The 26,336-nt window shown below is 34.8% G+C and overlaps 1 protein-coding gene across 3 annotated transcripts in view; it reads left to right on the top strand.

Moving 5' to 3' along the window:
* LOC110463116 (serine protease inhibitor Cvsi-2-like) overlaps nt 1–26,336 on the top strand; it is a 72,073-nt gene that overhangs the window by 7,713 nt on the left and 38,024 nt on the right. Inside the window, exons 1-3 of one of the 3 annotated variants that reach the window (XM_021517475.1) lie at nt 4,322–4,427; nt 7,000–7,206; nt 7,634–7,704. In XM_021517475.1, coding sequence (XP_021373150.1) covers nt 4,382–4,427; nt 7,000–7,206; nt 7,634–7,650 — 270 coding nt within the window. In that variant the 5' untranslated portion in view covers nt 4,322–4,381 and the 3' untranslated portion in view covers nt 7,651–7,704. Of the gene's footprint in view, nt 1–4,321; nt 4,428–6,999; nt 7,207–7,633; nt 7,705–26,336 lie in introns of those variants that run through there. The other 2 variants (XM_021517474.1, XM_021517473.1) reach the window with 2 other exon arrangements.

The following is a 26,336-nucleotide window of genomic DNA, read 5'->3' as shown; positions in this document are numbered from 1 at the left end:
TTTTTACTATTATGAATATTATTGACCGGTAACAAGAAATGAAGATGCCGCAATAAATGCTATCAGCAACGTGTCCATATGTGTTTGGAGTGTGGTCAATAAGGATATCAAAATGATTAAACAGTGTACATTTGATGTTCATTCAGTTGCTTATGCCAATAACCAAATACTTATTTTATGCATGTTTTCATAAATTCTTAAAAGTAACTTTTATTATTTGATACATGATGTCTTTAGTATCAAATACGAGGTTTCACTTAATAAAGGAAAATTGTAAATATTGGGTGTTTAATTTGAAGAGGTAATGTCTGTAGTTAGTGGAAACTCAAAGTCGGGGTGAAACATTTATGAACAAGATATTAAAGATCTATATGAGAAATACCAGACTCAATCAGTTTCATCGAAGAACAAATCAACCATATAAACACGTAACGAAATACCACACGCTTCTTCGCCATCAGATGCAATCAGAATTCATGCGAGAATATTCTTCTTGAAATAAAGCATTATTATTATTTACAATGGATAAGGTAACTAGGCAAAGGTTGAAATTAAAAGAAGTCCTTGTTCTGAACTTGTTGAAGCCATTCTGTTTGTAAGTCATATGGTTCAGTTCGTCCATGAAAGACAAAAAAAGTCCATACGGCGCTCCATAGCAATGAGATCTCAAGACATTCATAACATGCCTTTTTCGAGATTTTCACCACTGAGTACTCCGAATAATACTGATTTGATCAAATTGAACATGTTTCTCGGTAACTTCAATGCAATTTTGTCACTTAGACGCCAATAAATATCTAATCAATAAAGGGAGCTTCATTCGATGAGTGCAGTTATTCTTCATATTACATGTTACTAGTTTACTATCTGTGGTAAACTTACATAAATTATATTTTCCTATATCATATAAGATAAATCGCAGAGACGTTCTGTTGCATAAACTCTTTTCAACGCCGTCAATCGAATAGTTGCCATTATCACTTTTTTTGGAAACTTTAAGGATTGAATTAGACTTGCCTGTGAGTGGAATTGATGGCACTTCCGTTTAAACTTTAGATAGTACGAAGAGATCACACGAGCTGCGTGAGAATATCACCAGTCACTCTTTAAAGCAATTGTGTAAAGTATTTACCCTATCTTTTAACTAAAATCACACTGAGGTCATGTAAACATGCATTGACATAAAGTCAAAGTGAAGGCAAAACTCAGCATTTCTATTTAAGAAAAGGATGATGTACTTCTAAAAAGGGTGGGTTGTGATTCCCTTCAAACCATCTGAAGCGAAGACAGTATTAAATGTAAAACTTGTTTAATTCTCAAACTCTGTCTTCACTTCACAAAGGTACTCTAGGACCCCAAGGCAGGTCAAAATTAAGAGAGAGCTTACATAAAACTAAAAGAATGACGCTGCATTGCTTTGATTAATTCAAATTTTATTTTAAAATGCTAAATATTGTACCGTTATACTTACCTTCGTTACAATTAGATTTTGAAAAACTTAAGATATTAATTGTAGGCCTGTTTTTTTCCGATATACATACCGTATTTTCAATTACCTTTTTCCTAGACAGTCGATTGCGGTCGTGTTTGTTGATGTACCAAGGTGAGTAAAATTTTGAAGTTTTATCGCAAATTATGCACAAAGTATGCTATATATATTTTGTGCTTTCAGTTAATTTACTTACGTTGAGGTCGAGGTCACCTGAACATACCAATGTGCGGGGTCAAATGTTTGTTTGTACATGTAGATCGCGTGTTGCTCGCCGATCGTGGTTAATCGTAATCGACTTTTTAACGGGATGTTTTTAGATCATTACAGAAGACAACATAAATGGCTAAGCTTATATATTTAACTTGTTGCGTAATATGAAACAATGATGATTTTTTCCTTTTTTTTAATAACTCATTGAAACGTTCTCACTTACACACTAGATATAGCTTTTTTCATATATATAAAAATACAAATATAGAAATTATGAATTATATATTAAGAAAATTGTTTGCCCAGTTTAGAGATGTCTATACTATACACACATCTCTTCTCAAATTTACATGCGAATCAGTAGGCCTATGACCGAGTATGGCTGTAAATAATTAATGATCAACTATATCAAACATAGTGTATGATGAATGGTGTATGGTGTATGATCATAATAAAATATGATGGAAGTAATATATCTAACAAAAGTTATCAGATATTCGAGTCAATTCAAAACATAAGTTCACATAGCATTTTATTTAGTGGGAATAGTTGATGGCAGATGCAGCTATAGTTATATCAAGTTAATAGGCACCATTTATAATATACCTGACAAGACAAAAATGTATGGTGATTGTACATTTAGAGTACTTGCTACGCTAAATGCACTGACAATATTTGTTTTCATCTTTTATCATTAGACGTGAACCCCTGGGGCTCGCCCATAACATATAATCTCACGAAGTTGATATTTCTTTAATACCAAACAGCCATATTTAGTTTCAGTTTTTAATATTCATACAAAATCTTCAATTAATTCAGAGGTTGCATGGAATTTTAAAGGTTCAGTCAATTAAAATTAATGTGTCAATATCATAAATTGCTGCACTTAATCTAACTCTTAAACCTTCTCATATAAAATTTAGATAAAGATTGTTAGCACCTTAATTAATCTTACCAATTGAGCTTGCTTGTTGAAAACTTTCCGCTCTCTGTCCAATTTTCCTGTTGATTAAGGTGATTGTGAAAAACAAGATACTTGACTCATTTGACTGTGTAATGTTGACAAAGATTACACTATTTTTTATGTCCTTTTTCTGCTTGACCATTATCAGAAAAGTTGTCAAAAATATTGTGTGCATAGTTTTATTGCAATTCTCTTGTAATGAAATCCAATGCCTTAACAGATTCGAAAACAAATTTTCATTTCAATGGTTTTCACAGTTGTACAGGTAATATATTCTTTTCAGTCATAACTGGCCTTATGGAAGTAAAAATGTTTTTAAATGTGTTGTTGAATTTGTTATTAAATTTACAATCGGATAAAGAAGCTTTTCTGTTGTCTTTATTCGTTTTTTATTTGCTTTGTTTTTCTTTTGTAATGAATGCATATATTCTCTGTTATCTACAATTTCTTTGTTTTGTTAAAAAGGAACCAGTCTATGATAGATTCCATAAGTTATCTAGAATTGAACCATTGTTGACGCGTGTTGTCTACTCACGTATCTGATAATCGGAGACCTCGACCTTAGCGTACATAAATTAGCCATAGGACCCAGTCAATGGTGACAAAAGACAATATGTTGACAAAGTTTTCCTTGATTATTGTGCTATGGATGTGAATTCGCTTAGTGAATCACATAATAGTTAAGAGATCAATAATGAACGATGCCGTTTTGACTTTCTTAAAACAGAATCAGTTTCAATAAAAAAAAAATATATGACGGTTGAATTATTGAAGTGTGGTTGGATACGTTCTATGACAAGGCTGAGTTACTTTATATATAGATTCATACAAAATATGTTATGAAGTAAGAAACTGTTTCATTCATGCAAACACCTGTGGTATTGTCTACTATTTGGAGCTAAAATGATCCAAAGCAAGTCAATGAGATATTTGTTAAAACTATTGATTAACTTATTATTATAAGTGAATGTATTCCATCAAACTAGAGAGTTAGTTTGCAATCCAACATCGGATGCTAGAAATTCCTGGAAAAAGGAAACGTGACACAGCTTTGAAAGTATGCAAATATCATCAGAATAAGAGGTATTTTAATGTTTTACAACACATTTACAGTCTAGAGACTTCGCGATATTTTTTTTTTATGACAGTATATTAAAATTATTTTCATGTCCTTTTTTCTCGTTTTCTGCATAATTCCTGTATACTTTTACATCAAATAAACCCCATACTTTATAAAAAAAACAAAAAGTTACATACCTACCCTAAAATTTTCACACATGCTACTTAGAAAACACAGTTATCTTTTCGACTTTGCCTCATTAAAAACCTATTACATGTAAGAAATGTATGAAAATACAATGTAACATCAAAAGTCTGTATAAACACTTAAAACTAAGATTAAAACATCTGCTCTTAAACCTTTCCCCTATCCTACAGTATAAAAACCGCTAGATACCTTGGTAACGAGCGAGGCCAATTCGAACAGAACTGCTAGCTTTCCAGATTTTCACATTACGCAAAATTCAGAAAAATGGACAATGATATAAATACATACATTAGGTCACGCGTTGGCGATAAGATGCTGTAATTTTGGCACCTGTTAGTTGTCCTTAAACGGTTAAAAGGTGGCCGACAACAAGTGACCTTGTTTTAAAAGTGCTTAAAAAGGTGCGCGACCGTATGTGTCAATACAGACTTCGTCATAACTATCAATCATGAAGACCGCTCTGATCCTCGCCTGTTTTGTTGTCATGATGACTGGTAAGTAATACACACTATCCAGAGTAGAAATAGTGTTAAGAAATGCAGGCTAGTTCAATGCAATAGGTTAAAATATTGAAATTGAGTATTTCACGATTTCAAGATGAATTCTTTACTGTAAAATAATACGATTACAAAATGAACTCTTCACTGTAAAATATGTATCATGATTTCAAGATGAATTCTCGCTGTACATTTCACGATTTCAAGATGAATTCTCGCTGTACATTTCACGTTTTCAAGATGAATACTTTACTATAACATATCGAGAATTCTTCACTTTAAACAATCTTCGGCTACCAGCCGCCCAAAGGGATATGCATGTTTGTGACTAGAAAAAAGGCAGATTGGCTTGAAACTATAAAAGTTCCCTTTGTCAGCATTGTCACCATAACGTTTTGGCTTTATTTTTTTTATATATAAATAATACGTACCCAACGAATAGTTGGTTGCTCGGATCCTGTACCCTTATCGTCGTTATTACTTTTGAGACCTAAATATATTTCTTATTTATTGTTGAAGATAATTGAATATGAGGGGTACCAATTAGGGCCTTCTTGTGGCTATCACCGATAAATTCATTTATATCTTGGAGTTATGCCAGCACCTGATAGGAATTTAATGTCATCATGGCGACCATTCCTGAATACAAGGGGTTATGTTTGCGGACCAAAAGCACAAATAGCTTCTTTTTGACGAAAACATATGTGTTACTTTTTCTTTAGATTTCCTCATAACTTTGACGAATTGTTAACAATTTTTTATATGACTTTCAGATAAATAAGTCACTATTAAAACAATTTTCACAGAATGCATCTGTATCCACTAACTGCTATGTAACAAGTCAGCGTACCTCGCTACTTATCATAATAAAAATCCTAATTGTGTCTGTCAGTGCTTTATAGCAAGTTCAGAACAGTCAACAATGGAAGAAACATAATTGAAACAAATGTATCCATATAAAGTTTGATATTTTTCTTAACATATGATTGATATCTTGGCTTACATAATATAGGATGTAACATCTCTGACTAACACTAAACATACAGATTGTATCTACTTCTGTTGAGGTCCTTAAGTCTGTGAAAATAATGTATAGCGTACTTGAATCCTAGTCCAGTTTAAGTTGAAACATATTTGCATCACTTGTTCTGTTCTGTACTGTAATTTATGGCCAGCTTGGTTGTTTGGTTTAGTTGTATTTATCGTCCTTTTAACAGCTAATGTCATTTAAGGACGTGCCTCCATGTTTGTTGTGTACATGTGCATGTTTGTATGTATGCCGGAGACAGGGTAAGTTGGTTAACTTACCTCCTTCTGATAGCGCGGATCTGATGCCGAATTTATAGTGCTATCTCACTGAAATACCATGCCGAAGGCACCAAGCACAGCATTCCACCCAGTCAAATTATACTGACAACGGGTGAACCAGTTGTTGCCATTTCCCTTAATGCTGAACGTTAAGCAGGTAATAACAACTATCATTCTAACCTGGGCGAACGTTCAACACGTAAACACTAATTATAATTATTTGGTGTCCTGTTTATTCATAAGGATTTATAACATGTAAAGAGCAGAGATATCAATGCTATACAATACAATTGCTTGGCAGAAAAATACACATATGCTACCACAATGGTTCAAGGGTTCAGCCCCTGACCATTGGGATTTAGTCCAGCATCATGAAATTGAAATAGTTTGAAATTGCAACTCTTTAGCCATACCTGACCATACTCCAGTCCTTAATAGAGAGGCGTTGTTATTAAAATGCATCTTTCCGGTTAATTCTATTTAATTTTAATGCGCTTGATGACAATGTGACATTATTGACAATTAAATTCATATATTCATTTGGTTGCGGTTGCAACCATGGAGAATATTATATTTTGTTTTTGTTAGCTTGTAATAATAATAATAGTAATAATAATTCGAGGTTCTTATATACCGCTTTATCACAACCTAGTTCGTAGGTCGTCTCAAAGCGGGTCACAAATTATTATCCGTGGTTAAATGGCCTTTTCAACTAGCCAGTATCTGTCCAAAAATCCCTGGGGAGCATACAGCCGGTGATGCCATTCCGGCGCTAGTAGCTAGCATTCAACAATTACAGCACTGCCCAATCACGTGCTCATTTACAGCTGAGTAGACTGGAACAAGTGGAGTGCAGTATCTTGTTCAAAGATACAACACAGTGCCGTGAAGTGACTGTAACCCGCAACTCTACGGCATGAGCCCGGCGTCCTTCCACTAGACTACCGTTCTTCTTACTGATTTGTGTAACAGGTTAACATTGTATTGTGCTACCTTAATATATATGCATGCGGTAGTAATCGCCCCCTTTTTTAATGTACCTCAGGTTCCCCTAGCGGATCGCAGTTCATTGTTGTAGATTAAAATGTTAGAACACGTGTTTATATACACGTGTGTATTGCTGACATGTTAAGAGCTTACACAGGAGTGCACTAATTTTCATTACTGTTCCTGAATGATCGCATCATTTTATTTTTATCATTAATACGGAGAAACCACTAACACAACTCGCATTTTTATGCTCTTGCTATTTCCGTTTCAGTATACACAGTGAGTGCTGCAGGACAAGCTTGCTCTGTCGACAGCGATTGTAATAATGATGACTGCCCTACACATCACGGTTTCGGTCAAGTGAACGTTTGTCAAAACGACAAATGTCACTGCCACTCTGTGCACACATGCACTGATGTCGGTGATTGTTCATGTTCAACCGGATTCACAGCAAGTTGTGCGCACGACCACTGTCATTGTACGTATGAAAACAAATGTTTGAACTTGTTTTAGTTTGTTTTTCAGATTCTTTATTAAGTATGAATGTCGTAGCATGCAGGTAAATAAACTTTCGTATTTCTTACATGACTGTTATATAAAGCTATTACTGCGCGTAAAGGCTCTGTTTTTGTTTTATATGTCATTTATGTAATGTTTCGATGATGACAAATAGATCGGTGTGAATAAAATAAAAACAGATGTTGCAAATGTGAATCATTTATATAACAGTGTATGATCAGAGATATCACTTAAGTTTCAAGTCATTAAGATACGATGTTTTTATTTGATTTGGAAAATAATCACCCTTCCCATGTTGTTCGTGTACTTCAGTGTATGTACATGTATCATGATTGGGTATCTTTTTTAATGAACAGTTTATATTTGTGACCTATTTCTATTTGTAGGTCACCATGACCATTGACGCGTCCAGTGGAAAACCCCTTTATATGTAATAAATAAAAAGTTGGCAAATTGTCCTTTTGGTTAGTGTTTGTGTCGCAGATTACTTATACTGACTATTATTCGAGTTTAAATTGATGTTTTTTTCGCACTCCTGACCGAGATATCCCACGTCAAACCCCGTACAAGCTTTTTCTATCTCGTCCTATCTGTCTGGTTCCTTTACGTGACATATCGCGGAATTATGTATTAATCCACTCGTTAACAGCTTGAAATTAACAATCTTCTTTAGAAAAAATCTCGTTTGTCATTTGCATTGTTTTGATGTTGTTAGATTCCTGATAATGTAGATAAAATATAATCTACACTGTCAAATGCGTTTGAACGAGGAAGCATTCAAATGTCGCTTTAGTAGTGCAGAGGCTATGGTTATTTGAGGCCCCAGACGGAATATTTGTAGACTTAAGCGAAATTGAATAGTATTTTCGAACTAAAAGGTGCGAGAAAAAAATCAATAACCTGTAACTGATCGATATCTGTTTTCTCAGTCTCAGGCTAAGATTCTGTAACATCAAAAATCCGGATGTTATAGAATCTCAGCCCGAGACTGAGATAACCCGATCTCGCTCAGTTACAGGTCATAGATTGTATCAATCTTACACTGTGGAAACAGATGGTAGCTACCTACAGTTCTGTTTAACTGTTCCCTGTGGTGTCATGAAAGATTACCTCGTAGAACTATGACACGTAAACGTTTGCTAATTGGAATCGGTATGATCTTTCCGGAGAAAACATACTTAAAGGTCAACTGCAAAATTAAGCGTGATCGGATCAACAGAGCATAAATAATTGTGTCAAATCGTTACAATCAGCAGCTTATGCCACTTAACAAAAGACAATAACTCATAACGTTGGTATTACGAAGAGTGAATACTTGATTCGTGTGATATCCAAAGATACCCAGTACAGACATACCCAATAATAAACTATGGCGATATACATTTAACCAAAGGTGATAAATGCACATCAGTTCGCCTGAAGAAGCCCTAGAAGACAGAAAGGCCTAGCGGTAGATCTGATATATTTATTTTTCTAGTTTATATTTTCATTCGCAAAGACTTGTTTCTTTATTATCTTCTATATAAAAATGGCGGAAAGCTCTTTCGAAAAGCGCCTGAAGAACCCCAAGATGGGCAAAAACCCTAGCGTAATGTAGTCTTTGTGTTCTGTTTTGTATATATTTTTACCGTCACATGGACGTTTAAAACTCTTTACCGCTTTATAGATTTGATTCTTTTTTAAACGCATAATTTGAACACAATAAATTTAAATTCAGAAGTAAAATGCATTGGCCTAAATTACCAAATACTATACACTTCGTGCCTGAATAACCAGCTACGAGCCGATGAAGGATAGGTACACTTCATGCCTGAATAACCAGCTGTATGACTATACAGTATAGGTACACTTCATGCCTGAGTAACCAGCTGCAGGACTATACAGGATAGGTACAATTAATCTCTAAATACCCAGCTACGAGCCGATATATGATAAGTACACTTCATGCCTGAGTAACCAGCTGCAGGACTATACAGGATAGGTACACTTCATGCCTAAATAACCAGCTACGAGACGATATAGGATAGATACACTTCATGCCCGAATGACCAGCTACAAGACCTAGGATAGGATGCATGCCTGAATAACCAGCTGCGAGACTATATAGAATAAGTACACTTCACGCCTGAATAACCAGCGACAGGACTATACAGTTTAGGTCCACTTCATGCCTGAGTAACCAGCTGCAGGACTATACAGGATAAGTACACTTCATGCCTGAATAACCAGCGACAGGACTATACAGTTTAGGTCCACTTCATGCCTGAATAACCAGCTGCAGGACTATACAGTGTAAGTATACATCATGCCTGAATAACCAGCTCCAGGATTGGAACACTTCATGCCTGAATAACAAGCTGCAGGACTACACAGAATAAGTATACATATGCCTGAGTAACCAGCTACAGGATGGGAACACTTCAGGCCTGAGTAACCAGCTACAGGTACCAATTCTTCATCCTACCACTTAAGTCCTTCTTTAAGCAACTATTTTGATCTTAAAATAACAAAGTTAGATATTGCCATTTATCTTTACGCACACCTTCCTCATCCTAATCAGCCAAACGATAGATAGATACACAAGTCAGACTACATACAAATGGGTTTATTTCCATTTTCCATTACCATCACGTGTTTTGAAATTGCTTATTCTACATTTTACTATGTCTGTTTTCGGGTAGATATCGTTCACTTTGCAACTGTATTATTTTTTTCATTTATTTATAACTCAACGTTTAAAAGACAGACACACTTTTTAGTTCATAGTTTATTAATATTGAATAAATCATGATAACGTCGAAAAACGATTGTACAAAATACAACCAATATTGCACTGTAATTGCATTGCCAGGCAACATAAGTTAGAATTACAAATACCTCGCCCAACATTGCTGCAGACGCCTTCATGACTTTTTGTGTTGTCCTGTTTTCAGGTCATACGATATAGCCTGGGGAAGTATGTCATTGGGGAAATAAAAAAATAAAATTATTATGTGGATAAAGAAGAGCGGAATTCTTGACATTAGATGTGAGATACAAAAATTGTGTCTCGTCGGTTTAAGTTAGTAAATAGGACAATGAGCTTTGATATTAAATTAATGTTGGATAAAAATTGGTGAAAAAATGCTATAGGGTAGACAGGAAAATCTACAATAGATTAGGATACATGAACATTTTTTTTTTTTTTTGTGTTTTTATATTTTTTTTACTTATCTTAATTTCCTGTTTTCGTCATTTTTTTTAACCCTATTCACAAAATGCTTTCTTAAGATCGTTAGGTTAAACTAGGCTCGTAGTCTTAATCAAAGTAATGAAAGTACTCCTGATACATGCTTTCTTGATTTTAGGAAAATCGAACACAATACAGTCAGTTGAGATGCAGGTTAAACGCCATTTAAAGTTGCTGAAAATGATGTGAACAAATATTTACTCTTATCTAATGTCTGTGTTAGCAATAGTCTGAAATGTATTTTCCCTCCGAGGACCAACAAGTACTGCTTCAAGAAGCTTTAGGCTCTGCTTCTGCCATAAATAAAGAGTTAACTTCCGAATGAATAATTATATGACTGTTTCAATATATCTTAGTACCTATTGGTAAAGGGTGAAACTTATATTTTCTTCAGACCAGCAGCAGTGCTCTTGTGTCACAAATGTCTTTAGGTCAACTAGGATGTTGCCACGGGTCATATGTCAGAATACACCTCCTCGTATGATTATGTTAATAGTAACAGCATGAAACTCAAATCAATGTCTATATCCTCCATCCGGGAACCGGTGGGGGACTAATTAACATTGTGTCATAAAACAACAATCTCACTGCAAATAAATATTGTAATACATGAATCACATCAAACTTCATTAGGTCAGTCAAGTGTATTGTGTGTTATCATGAAATGTGCTGAGGCAACAGTTAATCACAGTCCCCAAAATTTCCAAGTTTAGGGTCAATTAAGATTAATCATTGCTTGCTAATTTCGCATCATGTGAAATGTACTAGACTTGCCAGGTAAATTTCCATGGACAGTTACATGCTGTGTTATTACTAATAGTATATTGTATACAGATTTGCAAGCCTCTTGTGGTTTAAAACTGCTCTGTAAGTTACAGAAGTATGTTCATGAAACTACACACTGGCGTATTGCATGTATGTGTATTTATACAAGTTTTTGATACACAAACAGTTATGCCTGTGGTCTTGGCCGGTTTAGACTAGGGTGGGGTGGGGGTTCTCTTCAGCAAAATTATCTCAAAGAAATTTGTATAGGAAAGTCCCCCATTCTTCATTACTTCCTCATTTAGATTTATTTCTTCTAATAGGTGGCAATTTTCAACTTTAACATATTTGAATTTTAATATTGGTTGTAACCGAAAATAAAGTTCTGATTCAAGGACATACCAATACGAGGCTCGATACCCATAAAGGGGGCCCCATGAACAGTTGAAAACTGCACCAATCAATGAGGAAAGAGAATAGGTGGGGAGGATATGTGAGGGAGCTATAGCCTCAACTAGAAGGGAGGTCTCCATCAAGGAAGTGGTAATTAGTAAACACAGAAAAAAACCTAGTGGTAAATAGAAAACACAGCAACAAACCCAAGGAGTTTTTGATGAGAGATCGTGTATTCCCAGTGTATGTAAAAAATAAATGTGATAAAATGGCTTTGATGGACACTTTTGAATCCATATTAGGCCACAACTGCACAGCATGTATTCGATGTCTGGCAATCATGCAGTCCATTTAATGATCACATGTTAAATCTTTATTGCAGATATAATATTTTCAGTTTCAATCCAGTTTTTTTTGATAATTGCAGCCTCTTTGGTTTCATTCACATCTTCCAAATCTTCCTGTGTTGCCTAAAATACAAGAAAGAATACATCATTTAATGTTTTTGTTGTTTTCATTGTTACAAAGTTTATTATTTTATATAATATTTAAGTCATTTTCATTAGTCATGCTTTTTCCATGTTCAACAGTTTTTATTATATTTTATTTAGAATTGACCAGGGGCGGATACAGATTGTTTTCGGAAAGGTGTTACCATTCCAGTTAATTTTGCTACGCATGTAATCTGAACCATATAGTGTTGCACAAAATTAAGTTTGATACCTGTCTTGGCTAGGCACCTTGTACTTTCCCAACTTGCCAGAGTGGAATGAATCATGAATATTTACATGTATTTCAATTTTCACCAGAAAAACAACAACTGTTTATCCATCATGCAAGAAAAAGATTCTCAGATTAAAAACTTTAAATTTAACACTTTTACCTTGTTACTACTACGGACCATTGACCTTACAGGTACAAACGTCTCTATCATGGTTCGCTGAACAAGTTAATTGATGCTGGGGAAGTGTCAACAGTTCAACACCGAGTTTATAAACATGTTAGAGGGGAGGGGACAGATATTGCGCGGGCAGTGTGATACACAGATACAGAATCCTTACTCAAGAAATGAAAATGTTAAAATCAAATAAGCTTGCTACGTATTGACTTCAACATCAAGGTGACAGTGCGTCAGAGATGTGGACTATATATTGGTTTTATGCAAGCTTGGGGTGATACATAATATCATTCTTGAGTTTCATTTATTTTGCACACTGTCTATGTCGTAACAAATTAACATGTTATTCACTGATTCAGAGTACGTACCTTGCCACGCAATCTTTACAAAAGCATTCAGTTCACAGGTCAAGATACTCGATGATACAGTCGGCATAGTACCGTAATATGAGTGCCAATCGGCAATCGAAGTGATGAGTGCTCAGGGATTGCAAGCCCCCGACAATTCAATCAACTTTTGCCCAAAATATTTCCTCTGTTAAAACATATGATTACCTTTTGAAATGGATTTGGCAAGGGCAATGTCATGCATGTCAATAATTATGTCAGAAAAAAAGTAATAACAGCACAGTTGAAACCGCTTATTATGATATTCTATTTGATGTGGAAACTTGAGTATTAATACAAATTGATGAAGTAATAATTGGAATCATTTGCTAATTGTCATTAACATCGGCTTGTTGAAAAAAATCGAGAAGATTTCATTTTGTCGTCGTTATGATCGGTATGTAAATTCTACTTTTACTTTCAAATAACTTCGAGCAAGAACTAAGAACTCCCGTTATACTTCATCCTAGCTAACGATATCGTAATGTAACAGTCAATAAGATGAAAGAAGTGATATAGATAGTCATGATATACCTATTTTGCGCCGCGAAGTTGCGTTACATTTTGGCCCATAAGCGTCATAATATTTTGCCGAGCTATATAAATCACGATCACGTGACAATCACATGCCTCGTGCGGTGAAATAAAATTGCATAGAAACAATAATAACTAAAAACACAAAATGTTTCTATTTTAACAATAATCAAATATTCTTTTCAACGGAAATAGTTTATAGTGTAAATAAAACAGTCGTCGTCAGTTGTTTACGAAAATAACGATTACTTTGGATCGATTTCCGGCACCATGCTGTCAGGACGTCATGCCACGATTTTGACACTTTTCAACGTAGACACGGGGAAATCAACGAGGTAATGCAATAGAGAACAGGCAAACCATTGCTTAAATGATTAAAAACACGCGTCTTCCTTCTGGAGTAATATTTTCAATGAATTGGCATGATTTTCTCACATGGCGTGTCAAGGCAACCGTTAATATTAATGGAAGGCATGCTCGTTTTCTTATCAGAAATGTCAGAAAATGTCGATAGGAGCCATGTAAGGGATGATTTTAATCAGATTTGCCTAATCATTTCCATTTCATGCGCAGTGTATTTTAGATAGCAATTAACTACCGCACTTGTTTTGTTATGACTAGAAAGCGATGGTCGATCTATTGTTTTCCACTGTCGGGGGTGAAGCGAGGTGTGAAAATTGTACCTGGAGTGAACAATTGATCACCTCGGGCGATGTACAGTTAGCCCGACATAAGGTTCAATTGTCCTAGTGTCAAACACGGTCAATTTACCTGAGTTTATACCTTATAAAATCCATTCACGGCAGAAAAAAAATATTATATTATATTATATTTGCTCGACCATTTCAGAAAAGCTTTCAAAATAATGTGTGCAATAGTTTTATTGAAATTCTCTTGTAATTAAATCCAATGCCTCAACGGATCCGAAAACAAGTTTTCATTTCATTGGTTTTCACAGTTGTACAGGTAATATATTCTTTTCAATCAAAATTGGCCTTATGGAAGAAAAAGGATGTTTTTAAATATGTTGTTGAATTTGTTATTAAATTTACAACCGGATAAAGAAGCTTTTTCTGTTGTCATTGTTTGCTTTTGTTTGCTTTTTTTTTCTTTTCTAGTGAATACATATTTTCTCTATTATCTACAATTTCGTTTGTTTTGTTAAATAGGGAACAATCCATCATAGATTCCATTTAAGTTATCTTGAATTGAACCATTGTTGACGAGTGTTGTCTACTCACGTATCTGATAATCGGAGACCTCGACCTTAGCGTACATAAATTAGCTATAGGACCCAGTCAATGGTGCCGCGGAAACAATGGTGTCAACAGACAATATGTTGACAAAGTTTTCCTTGATTATTGTGCTATAGATGTGAATTTGCTTATCAATTACCAAAATGTTCATTAGAACATAATTGTCATTTATAGACAATAATAATTTTAAAAAGTTAACTCAAAACTTTCTGAGAACACATTTAAATTCATTGGATGGTTGCGTCCCTAGCTAACACAAGCTAAGTCCTAAAATTCCACAAGAATGTTATTTAATTTCTTCAATCTGTAGTCTATGAAAACCTACAAAGGAATTCACTCAAAATCCCTTCACAATGAAATACTGGCACAATTTACTGATGGTTGTTGGCCAAAATTTTCAGCCATTTTTTGCTAGAAAGTAGTCCATGTAGTCAGTGAAGCAGAAAGTATGGAGGCTCAAAACTGCAAAACTGAAAAAAAAAAAAACGAAAAAAACTCCAACATTTTCTTAATTTGTACTAAATCGCTTAAAACTTTGATGGCTTTATTATCTTTAAATATAGTTTCGATTTCCAAATTGGAAAATGTTTCAGACAATCTTTAAAAGAGTTATCACCCTTTATTTTATCTTAATTCAAAACTGTTCAGAGATCTTCTCCCTGATTTTTACACAAACAGTCTTTAAATCTGCTTGGCTTTGTTGCCACAACATGTAGTTGTGCTTTCTGAATTGGAATTTGATTTTGGTCATATTTCACAGAACTATTGCCCTTTTATTCTTCAACATTTCAATCTTGTCCAGAAATCTGTTCTCTCAGTTTTTCACCAAGATTGTTGAAACATGGCAGGCTTTATTTTCACGAGGGGTGTATGTGCTTCCCAATTCAAAATTATTAACTGAACAATGTTTAAAATAATTATCTTTACTGGCAGATAAACTTACCTCATGTATGAAATTAATGTGATGTATAATAGTCGGCAAACAGGAGCCTTTCTGTTCAATGTATCTGTTGTATAGGACGCCAGATAGAATCTACACAGTATGATTGGTGTATTTGTCACATCAGTAAAAATATAGCTGTAGGGAAACTTATCAAGTATATGACTTCCATAATGGTTGGTTGTCTGAAAATATAAATCAACAACACATCAGTTTAGATACCGTTAATATGCTTCATTATAAAGATTAGCTGAAGATATGATCTGAGATTTCAATTAGCCTGACCATATTTAATTCAAACTAATTTAGTGAAAGATATACATTGTTGTAGAATACCTAAACCAATACTCATCATAAAATATTTTCTCTATTTAACAATAGTAAAAAAAAAATCTTAAATATTACAACTCCCCTCTAGTTACCCCTGTTATAATTATCTATGATAGCAAACAGAGGTTTTTTGGCCTTATACACATAATCAACTTAAAAATTAAATGTCCAGTGAATCACATCAAACATTATAGGGTTATTAGCAAATTCGTTATTGAAATTGACAATCTGTGGTAGGTGTGAAAATTGCCTCCTGAAGTGCACTTTGGATTTTTTCACCAGTTATACTTACTGAGGAGAACATTGAATACAAAATTATTTCAAAACTGGCCACTTAGATACACTCCTACCAAGGTTGGGCTTGAGATACTGGTTGACTTGGCTGAGTAGCTAACTCAGATTAGGCTATTCATCTGACTGGTTGGCTGGGATATTTGTGTGAGTTGGGTTGCTTTGCTGTTGTGTTAGTTGCCTGCACTTGTACCTAAAATTAAAAAGGAAGTGTTCAAAAAGTAGACCAGAGTAGATACAGTACAGTGGATACTTATACATGTAACACCAGATCCAGATGCACAAAAGTTTTGTAAGTTGTAAGTCATGACCAATTCTAATATGTTTATCAAGGAACAATTCTAATATGCTTACCAAAGAAATGATTTCCAAGAGATCAATGGCTGAACTAGCCGCATCATTTACTGACTGTTATCAGATCTTTATAAAAAGACTTGCAGGATATTTAGAGGAAGAAGTTATTTGGTTGGCTGCCTGGCTGTTTGGTGAGTTGGCAGAGCTAGTTGCCTGATTTGACTGGGTTGGTTGGCTAGTGGCTCAAGTGCCCAACTGATTCGTTGGGTAATGTGTAGTGTATCTGTCATCTATAAAATAACAAAAATATAACAACTCTACTAAAACATTTTCTGACTGACATATATTATCTACACAGTTTGTGTAGTAAACTATTCCATTTACATATTTAATCAGCATTGTGTAACTTCACATCAGGTGGCATATGTCTCAAATGTAGTTTGATAAATAGCTAACAGAGTACAACACCTTAGCTAGAAAACATCAAAACATTTATTTTTCATCCTGATAAGTGCAGTTATCCATTTAGCCTATATTTACTAGAGACAGTCCATATTGTCCAGTATATTTGTTCTGATGAGTGCAGTATGTACAGAGGGTGTCATATAAAGTAATAGACTGGTCAACAGCTAAAATAGGCCTAATATTAGCCCCAGAACAATGCTTAGCTGAGAATTATGACTAACCATCAAGACAGGAATGGTTGAACTTGACAGTAGTCTATATATAGCTAGTTGACTTGGGTAGTTGACCGGCCTGGTTGATTGGTATAGTTGACTTGAGCAGTTGACTGGTTTGGTTAAATTGGGCTGGTTAGCTGGACTGGTTGACTTTGATTGGTTAACTGGAGAACTAGCTGTCTGGACTGTGTAACTTGGGCTGGCTAACTGGACTAGTTGACTGGGATGGGGGAGTGTACTGGTTGACTTGGCTGGCTGACTGACTGGACTGGTTGACTTGGCTGACTGACTGACTGGACTGGTTGACTTGGACTGGCTGACTGGACTGCCAGACTTGGGTTGGCTGACTCAACTAGTGGACCAACTGCTCAGCTAGTTTGTCATGTATCTGTTTCCTGTAACATAGGAAAAATAAAACAGTTCTACACAAAACATCTTGGGCTGTTTTCTTGGGTACGCTTACATATAAAATAAGTATACTGTCAGAGTTTACATACGTTACCTGTTCAAAATTATCTGCTGTACAGGTAGAGATTTTAAAGTACAGAACTTGATATATGTGTTTTCCAACCCAACGAAGCAGCATTGACAGCAACAAACTTCAAATATATCCATTGTCTACATTGATCTAATTACAATAACATTTACCATTCAAATTGTTTTACAATCATTTACATAATGTTACAATGATATTATTTTATGTTAAACAAGAGGCCCAGGGGCCTTAGTAGCTCACCTGGTATTTTATTTTTCAATTCAAAACCTGCTCAGTACCATTCAGGTTTATCAAAGGAGTACAAGAAACAAAGTTGCAAGAAGAACTACATATAAATCTGTTTTGGTGGGAAAGACAACAAGAAAATGAGTTTCCATGTTATGTCCCAGTTTTCCTCAATTTCCCCTATCGGGCCTCACATGCACCTTTTTATACAAGTTAAACAAAATTGAGTTGTTTTCCCATAAGCATGCTTCAGACCAAATTTGGTTTAAACCCTTTCATTTGTACAGAAGGGAAAATATTTTTCTTTATTTTCCCTATTGGGCCCTGCTCCTCTGCCTGGTTTGGGGTGGGGGTGGGGGGCACATCTTCCATTTATATATAAATATTTGGTTAGTTTAAAATCCCTTCAACAGTACAGAAGGAGAAGGATCTTTAATATTTTCCTCTATTTCCCCTAATAGGCCTCACTCATCTGCCCCAAAGAAGGGGGTCCACACACCTCAGTTTCAACAAAATTGATTCTTTTGTCCCTAAGCATGCTTCAGACTGCATTTGGTTTAAATCCCTTCACTTGTATAGTAGGAGAGAAAAAAAATCCTCTATTTCCCCTATTGAGCCCCGCCCCTATGCTCCCAGAAGGGCCATACCCTCCGTTTATACAAAATTGAGGCTTCTTTGTCCATAGATACTTTAGAACAAATTTGGTCAAAATCCTTCTATTGATTGAAAAGAAGATTTTTGTTAAAGATTTACCTATTTCCCCCCTATTTTGCCTCGCCCCTCGGCCCCAAGGGGGACCATAACCTCCGTTTATAAAAAAACTGAGAACCCTTTGGCCAATGATGCTCCAGACCAAATTTGGTCAAAATCCTCTGAGCCGTTCAGGACTATTAGTGTTTTAAAGGAAAAAGTTGACGGACGACGGCCGCCGGACACTGCGGCATAGGATAAGCTCACTTGGCCCTTTGGGCCAGGTGAGCTAAAAATGGCATTGGTGTATTGCGCAGTTAAGTATGAAAAAATGTCATCTTTTATCCAGTTATTAAATTACCAAACTTCAGAAGCAGACAGAGTGACTCAAGTAGACTTGTTGGCCCAGTTGTCTGTGCGGACACAAGTCAGCTGGTCTGCTGCATCGGGACTGTTGGCAGGTCTTACAGGTTGGGTGGTATGAAGGGTTAGATGGTCTGATGTGTTAATACATGCCTTGTATGAGCGGTTCCTCAGCATGTTACTGGTTAGGTTAGCAGGCTGTGATAAATGGCAGGGTGGTTTGGATACACAGGTGGGATTGCCTGATCAACAAAAATAAAATCCTGTTTTACCTTTATATAACAGCTAAGACTACTTTAGTTATGGCATTAATCATACACTAACGTGTACTAAGTTGATATCTATAAATTATATGAATACAATGATATTCACAGATTTAATGACAATTGTGGACATGTAGGAAATGTGCAATCGATGTCTTTATTCATACAATGACACAATCCTTTTACTCTCAACATGGAAATTACTATATTCAGATTAATTCCATAATCTCACCTAAATATCGCCAAATTTAAGATCACCATTATGCAAGTCTGGCTGTAGATTATGCACCATGGTTTTTGCTGTTTACCTTTGTATTTTACATCGTACACGGCCCCATCTAGAGATTATAACATACAACAAAGTAAAGGTGCGTTCGATTACACACACTTGTACAGTATAGGAGGGCTCGATAAGGACAATACCATTACACCATATTCCTCATCTTTTCCTGCAACATATTCCAGCACATAGCCTTCTAACCATTTGTCTTTATTCAAGGCACCTAGTGAAAAATAGAAAGTGAAATGACACAACTCAATTCAAACAGGTGTTTTTAACGGAAAATTAGTATCATTGTTTTTATCATCCCTTCATCTGTCATAGAAACATGAATGTACAACCCTTAAAATATAAAATCCATGGTAAAAGATTTTGGACTACCAATCTGAGAAGTAAGTTTGAAAGACTACAAGCATTTTTACTGATGTTACTAATAAGCAATTACTGTTGCGACAGTTTCCTCAACAAAAACAACTTCCTTGAGAACATGGTCCAGTAAGAGACATTCACAATATTGTCACACCAATATAGTGAAAAACAGAATATAAACTATTGTTTCTTTTTATCAGCTTTTTAAGGGCTGGAATATTTCAGTCGATGACTCAGCATATGTTGTAATACATGTATAGAGACTTCAATTACTTTGAAATGAACAGTGGCTGGCCAGATGCAAACTTTGCAAAATTTGATTGTTATAATTCAAAGCTGACCACAGGGTTTTGCTTTGATCAGCATCAACTGTTTCAACTGGTTGAACCAGAACAGAAAACACCAGTACAGACTGGGGTTAACCTCTGAGTATGGCACATGTAAATCATGGGGTCAATATGTTTATCATGTTTATTTCTGTGTCATGAAAACAGTCCAGTAAACATTAAACAGAAATTTTATAACTGTGTACCTGTTCTATCATTGTTGCATCTTTAACTTGACACCTTCTTGATGTGGGAACACTTTGAGCTGGAAGTTCACTTTTTTCACCTGAAAATAGTTTTAAAAATTATATATTGCATCAATTTCTCCACTGCTTTATAGAATATAAATAGTTTCAAAAACATGCCAAATTGTTGAGTAACAACTTAATGTTTTTTGAAACATAAATTTCAGAAGAAAATTTTGCACCAGTTACAAAATATAAAATTTAAATGTGAAATATTATGATTCAGTCAGTTACTCAATTTCATACCAATTACACTTGTACATATACTTGCTACTTTGTTTACTAAACAACAGTGTGTGATTTGCTTGTTTCAATTGTCTGAATGAGAGCGTCCTATGTGAAGCCATATTTCGGTTGTAGAATCAATTCACAAAAAGTTAATGTATATATATATTTAACAGATAAATGACAAAATAAGTTAATTGTCTATAAAACACTTTGCGAATGAATACTATTTTGTAACCGCTCGACCAATCCACTTATGTTTACCTGATCCTGTTGCCTTAAACACTGTAGTATTTGTCATCTTTCTTGTTGCCAGTTCTCAAAGGTTTCTTAACTCATGAATTTCTATAACCGCAGAAGGTCATTTGGGGTACAAACTGAAAACAAAATTATATACATACACATGTAGTGATGTACATTACTTCAAAATGCCTTCCAGTTGCTTTAAAAGACTTTTTCTCTTTCCCAAGACTAATGAAGTGCTACACGTGTATGAGTCTCCATACAGTCACGCACGGTCTTTTATACTCGAGTTAGATTTTCGGGGGCTACTGACAGGGGGTAAACAATACATAGCACCTGCTATTTTTCGGGAATAAATTAATTAAAATGGCAATGTATCAAATAATGATACAAACAAATATGGAAGGAAATGTGTCAAAAATTAAAATGATTTTATTTTGCAAATACTTGTTGTCCAGACAGCGAGAAAGTTTTCGGACCACAAACAAATGCGTGTAACCACGTGAGAAAATGCAGATCTGACACGTTCAACACGGGGCAAACACTTCATAAAAAGTGTTATAGGAGCGATAAGAAACTGACGATCTGCGATCGACTAGCTCAGTGATAATTAATGCAGCATATATTGCATAATATCTAAGGATCTCGAACGTAATAGAAATATGTATGTGTAAATCATACTTACTTGCAAACGGACTGACTTTGGTTAGCTTACCGGATGTGCCCAACAACACCTGTGCTATTGTTTATACTCCGCTTCCGAAGAACTATATGTGTTTCAGTTTTATGATTTTTGAACATTTAAGTTCAAGGTTACATATTTTTATGATACAGCTGTTGTTGCATAACATGTAATATTGTCATTCTGAGACAACGATATCAGTTTTATCGATGTTTCGCAAAGATTTTCGCATTCGCGTATTGATATCACAGAATGTAAAAAGTCCATCATGGCGAGATGTAAACAACATCGCGAATTAAGTCTGTGAAATCCCCGTTTTTTCTACTGAATCTGCATGTTATCCAAGTTTTCTTCATTAGCAGTCATTGGTAACGACATTCATTTAACCAAAACTTATCATGTGACCGATTGTCAAGACCAGATTATTTTTTATACAAGGTATGAAGACAAGCAGTTTCGCTTTCTTTCGAAAGTCTCAAAACCTAGTGAAATTTGTCACCCTCACGTGTGTTCAGAAAGGTTTTTGTCGATATAGAGTAGAATTTCGAAAATATTGCGATAGGTTTCCATTCCTTATATGTGTGAGAAATAAATAATCTATATTTAGTAATATTATATCGTGTAATAAAAGCTACAGCGATGCAACCATAAACAATTACAAAACACTAGTTTTCTTCTTATAAAACATTTTTGGAGAAAAAACAAGATTTTGTTAATTGTTTGTTCATCAATGAAACCATTGGGCTCAAACAAAATGCGTTACGGTACTCATTGCTCTTGTATTTTACCACTGAAAAATTTGCCAGTTTTCACCAATGGTCACTGTATCTGCCCCTTAAATAGTTGATTTATAGCAGAAACGCCACATCTAAACCCTCACTGGGGCTTAGTAAATAAAGAAGAATCATGCAGAAAGCTATGAACATGTTTAAAAATGCACCTTTCCATAACTTTGCCTACTATACTTAATAATGAAATTAGACGATAATTGGAAACATCACTTGGGTCGTCTTTTTTAAATATAGGCATAACGTTAGCCTTTTCCCATATTTCGGGATAATATTGATTACGTAGTGTTTTGTTAAAAAGATAACAAAGAGGCACTATTAATTGTCGTTTACATTTTCTTTTCTTTTTTACCTCTAATCAGATCAGGCCAAGATGCTTTAGAAGATTCTAATATATCAATGGCGTGAGACACGTCTTGAGCTGTATTATTTATATTATCAAGTATAACGGTAATGTTGTCATTAATAATTGGTAGAGTGTGATGTCAAGTTCAGTCTGTAGTCAGTCTGTTGGACAAAATAGATATTAAGTGTATTGGCCTTTTCTTTGCGAACGAGTTTAAGAATTTCCACCAGTTTCTAGAAGAACTAGACGTAATTTGTAGATGAGAAGATATTTTATTGTAGTAATTAGTTTTTGCATTGCTGATATCATCAACACAACAAATTCTTAGTTTTCTAAATTTTCTGAATGAAGATGGTTTTGGGTATGTTTAGCTTTAAAATGAATTCTTTTCCTAGTTCTGATCAATCTGCGTATATTGTTGTACACCCAGGGGGGATCGTGTTTTCGTAATGTTATGACTTTGTTTGGAATGATGTCTGAGGCTACTTTGGAAATCGCTGTTGAAACAAAATCTGCTGTATTTCCAATCGATAATGCTTCTGTTTCGTTCCAGATAACATTATTTAATTTATCACGATAATCGTTAAAATCAGTCTTTATATAACCAAATGCGACGTTAAGTGCATTTATTATTTGGTAAACGTTTAATTTCAACTAAGCACATATAGGACAATTGTATCTAAGGTTGCTATAAAGAAAAGAATCACCTACGTAGGAATGTTCAACAATATTGTCATTACTAACGAGGAACTCATCAAGAAAAGATCTCGAGGTTTCAGTGAAATGTGTTGGCTCAGTAATCAATGCTTTGAGTCAAATTGGTGTATGGTGTCTTTAAGGGCACAGCTACTCGTCATTAGCATGTTGTCATTAAAATCTCCAGTAATCAGGATGTTCGTAATACCGATATTAAATGCAAGTTCTATAGAAAAGTGGATCAAATTCCAAAAGTGGTCGTTAGTGTTTGGTGGACGATAAAAAGTACCAAGTAGCATGTTCCGTATTTCAGTTTTGATTCTGTCCCATACACTTTCGATGTTCCTAATTTCGAGATCTGAAGGACGTTTTACCATTATTATTTCCCGAACGTTAACCGCCACATCGACGCTAATTCGCTCTTGTCTACTTTGACAAAAAGGTGGATAAAAATTATCGTGAATTAGATCGTTCAACGTCTCGTTCAAGGGGTTTAACCACGTTTCAGTGAATGCAAGCACGTCAAACATATTAAGTTCAGTGAACAACACATCAAATTTAAGTAAAATGCTCTGCACGTTATAATGTACAATGCTTATAATTATGTTCGTCAGCTGTAGCCGGACCTGGATTTCTGTTGACATCTCCAAACTGGGCAAGAATATCGTACAAAAGTAAGAGGATGTCTAATAATAAAATCGAAAGAAATACATACGAATTATTTCTTAAATCAGAGACATGTGTCTTGTTTGAACCTTTTATGATTATACCGTTGTTATATAGAAAGATACAGATAATTACGGGTAATGCATTCCATTTATAGCGGAGTACTAGGTTTGCCGCCAATACAGTCAGTGGATCTAGGCGTTTATGTAAGGGTAAGGTCACGGATTTGTCGTAGAAGGCCCCAGCTTTATTCGATGACATATTGCATCAGACGGCATCAGGTAATACCAGAAACGCAGAAAAGGTAAGTATTTTTTAAAAACCGCGGCTCTTCGATATAGTGTTCAGGTAGACTTTGATGAGTAGAAGAAAGTTTTACAAAAAAAGTGTTCAGGATCAGTACTCGAATGAGAGCAAGCCATTTGTCTATTTGTTCAATATTAAATTAGATTTAATTGGAATAGTAACAGCAACTGAATGCAACACTTTCAATAACGCTGCCAGAATTCAGCGTACGAGATGAATGTTGGTTTCAACTCTTTTTCAAAGTCCGTAGAAAGCTGAAAAGGGAATTTAGCTAAGGACCAGAAATAACATAAGAATTAAGTAAAGACACTTAGTAGCAAAGGTAGTTTTTATAATATAGTAGCATTCAATCTATCGAATCACGGGCACCTGTGACCGAGACACCATTATTGTCGAGGGTCGTTGATAGGACATTGCCGTAGGGTACGAGATCGCTCTCACGTCGAATAGAGATCATTTCACTAGAGTTTTTTGATAAAGATATTCCCGTCAATCGAGCAGGGTTTCAAGATCTATATGAACTTCACTAAGTTCCTGGCGTGGAAATACATGGAGTTCCTAATCTTTGCTAAATCCTCATTAACCATTTTGTTTTTACAAGTCGGGATTTCTTTGAAATGTTTCCTCGCCATCATAAGATTGCGTTTCGCCTCGCGACTAGCCAACCGAGCAATTTCAATTTCAACAAATTTTATTGACAATATAAGCAATAGTCAATAGGATCAGACATCAGGCATAGCCTATCTAAGTCCTCTCCTTAAAGTGACAACAGGTGGTAAGAAACACAGACATATATTTGTACATTGATATGATGTTTAGGATAAGGGGAAGTAACTCCTTGATGTAAACAGTCTTGTTTAGTATTCTTGAGATATAGTAACCCTTTCACTAGGGATATTTAATTTGAGATATTTACTAGACTATTATTTTCAGTGAATAGTATCAAGTATTAGACAATGAGTTACTGGTATTCATATAAGGTAAACTGTTGAGTATAAATATTTGGTGATATTGGATTTATTCCCTCAACAGATACAAGCCATACAGTCCATATGTATAACACACTAGCCATCACACACTGTTAAGGATCAAAAGCCAATTTCAGCGAATAGATATATAATTTGTAAGTAGGGCTACACCAACTCCTGTAAGTAAAGTAGTAATTCTATAATTAAATTGAAAGGAGTTACTCCATATCTTGATGTAAGTTTAAAAAAGAAGAAGAAAATATAAAACATAAAAAACACAAAAAAACACACATAAAACCCCACAAAAATACACACACAAAAAAAGAAAGAACCCCCCCCCCCCTCCATCTAAGCTGCCCAGAGCCAATTTCATTCGATAGGTGTATAATTATACCAGCTAAATTAGTAATTATCAAAGGTAGAATAAATTATCTAATTAATTCCATATTATATTACATTAGATATATCTTGTACTAATATATCATTGTAGTTCACTATGGGAGGTATAAAGCTTTTATACATATAACTTGAAAGAAAATAAAAAAATGAATGTAAGAATGTATAATTATGTTCCAAAAATAGTAAGGCTAAGTCAAATATTATATTAATGAAAATCTTTTTGATTGCGATATAAAGTTTGATACATGAGATAAGATATCTCTATTTTGTAAATCATTACAACTATTACAACCATTTATTAGGACATTTATACACAGATGATTGTGAGTGTGATGATTCAAACTCTGTTGGAGAGTCTGGCGAATATTATTATATTGATAACATTCAGAAAAATAATGTGCAGCAGTTTCGAAAGATCCGTTACACTCACACATTGGAGATTCAATTAAGTGATCTTTATAACGATCATAATTTAGATTACTAGCATTATTTCTTAATTGGCAAAGTATAATGTTTA

The sequence above is a fragment of the Mizuhopecten yessoensis genome, unplaced genomic scaffold, assembly GCF_002113885.1.
Source record: "Mizuhopecten yessoensis strain PY_sf001 unplaced genomic scaffold, ASM211388v2 scaffold10867, whole genome shotgun sequence".
Classification (NCBI taxonomy): Eukaryota; Metazoa; Mollusca; class Bivalvia; order Pectinida; family Pectinidae; genus Mizuhopecten; species Mizuhopecten yessoensis.
Note: the sequence above shows the minus strand (reverse complement) of the source record. Positions and strands in the feature narration are given on the sequence as shown.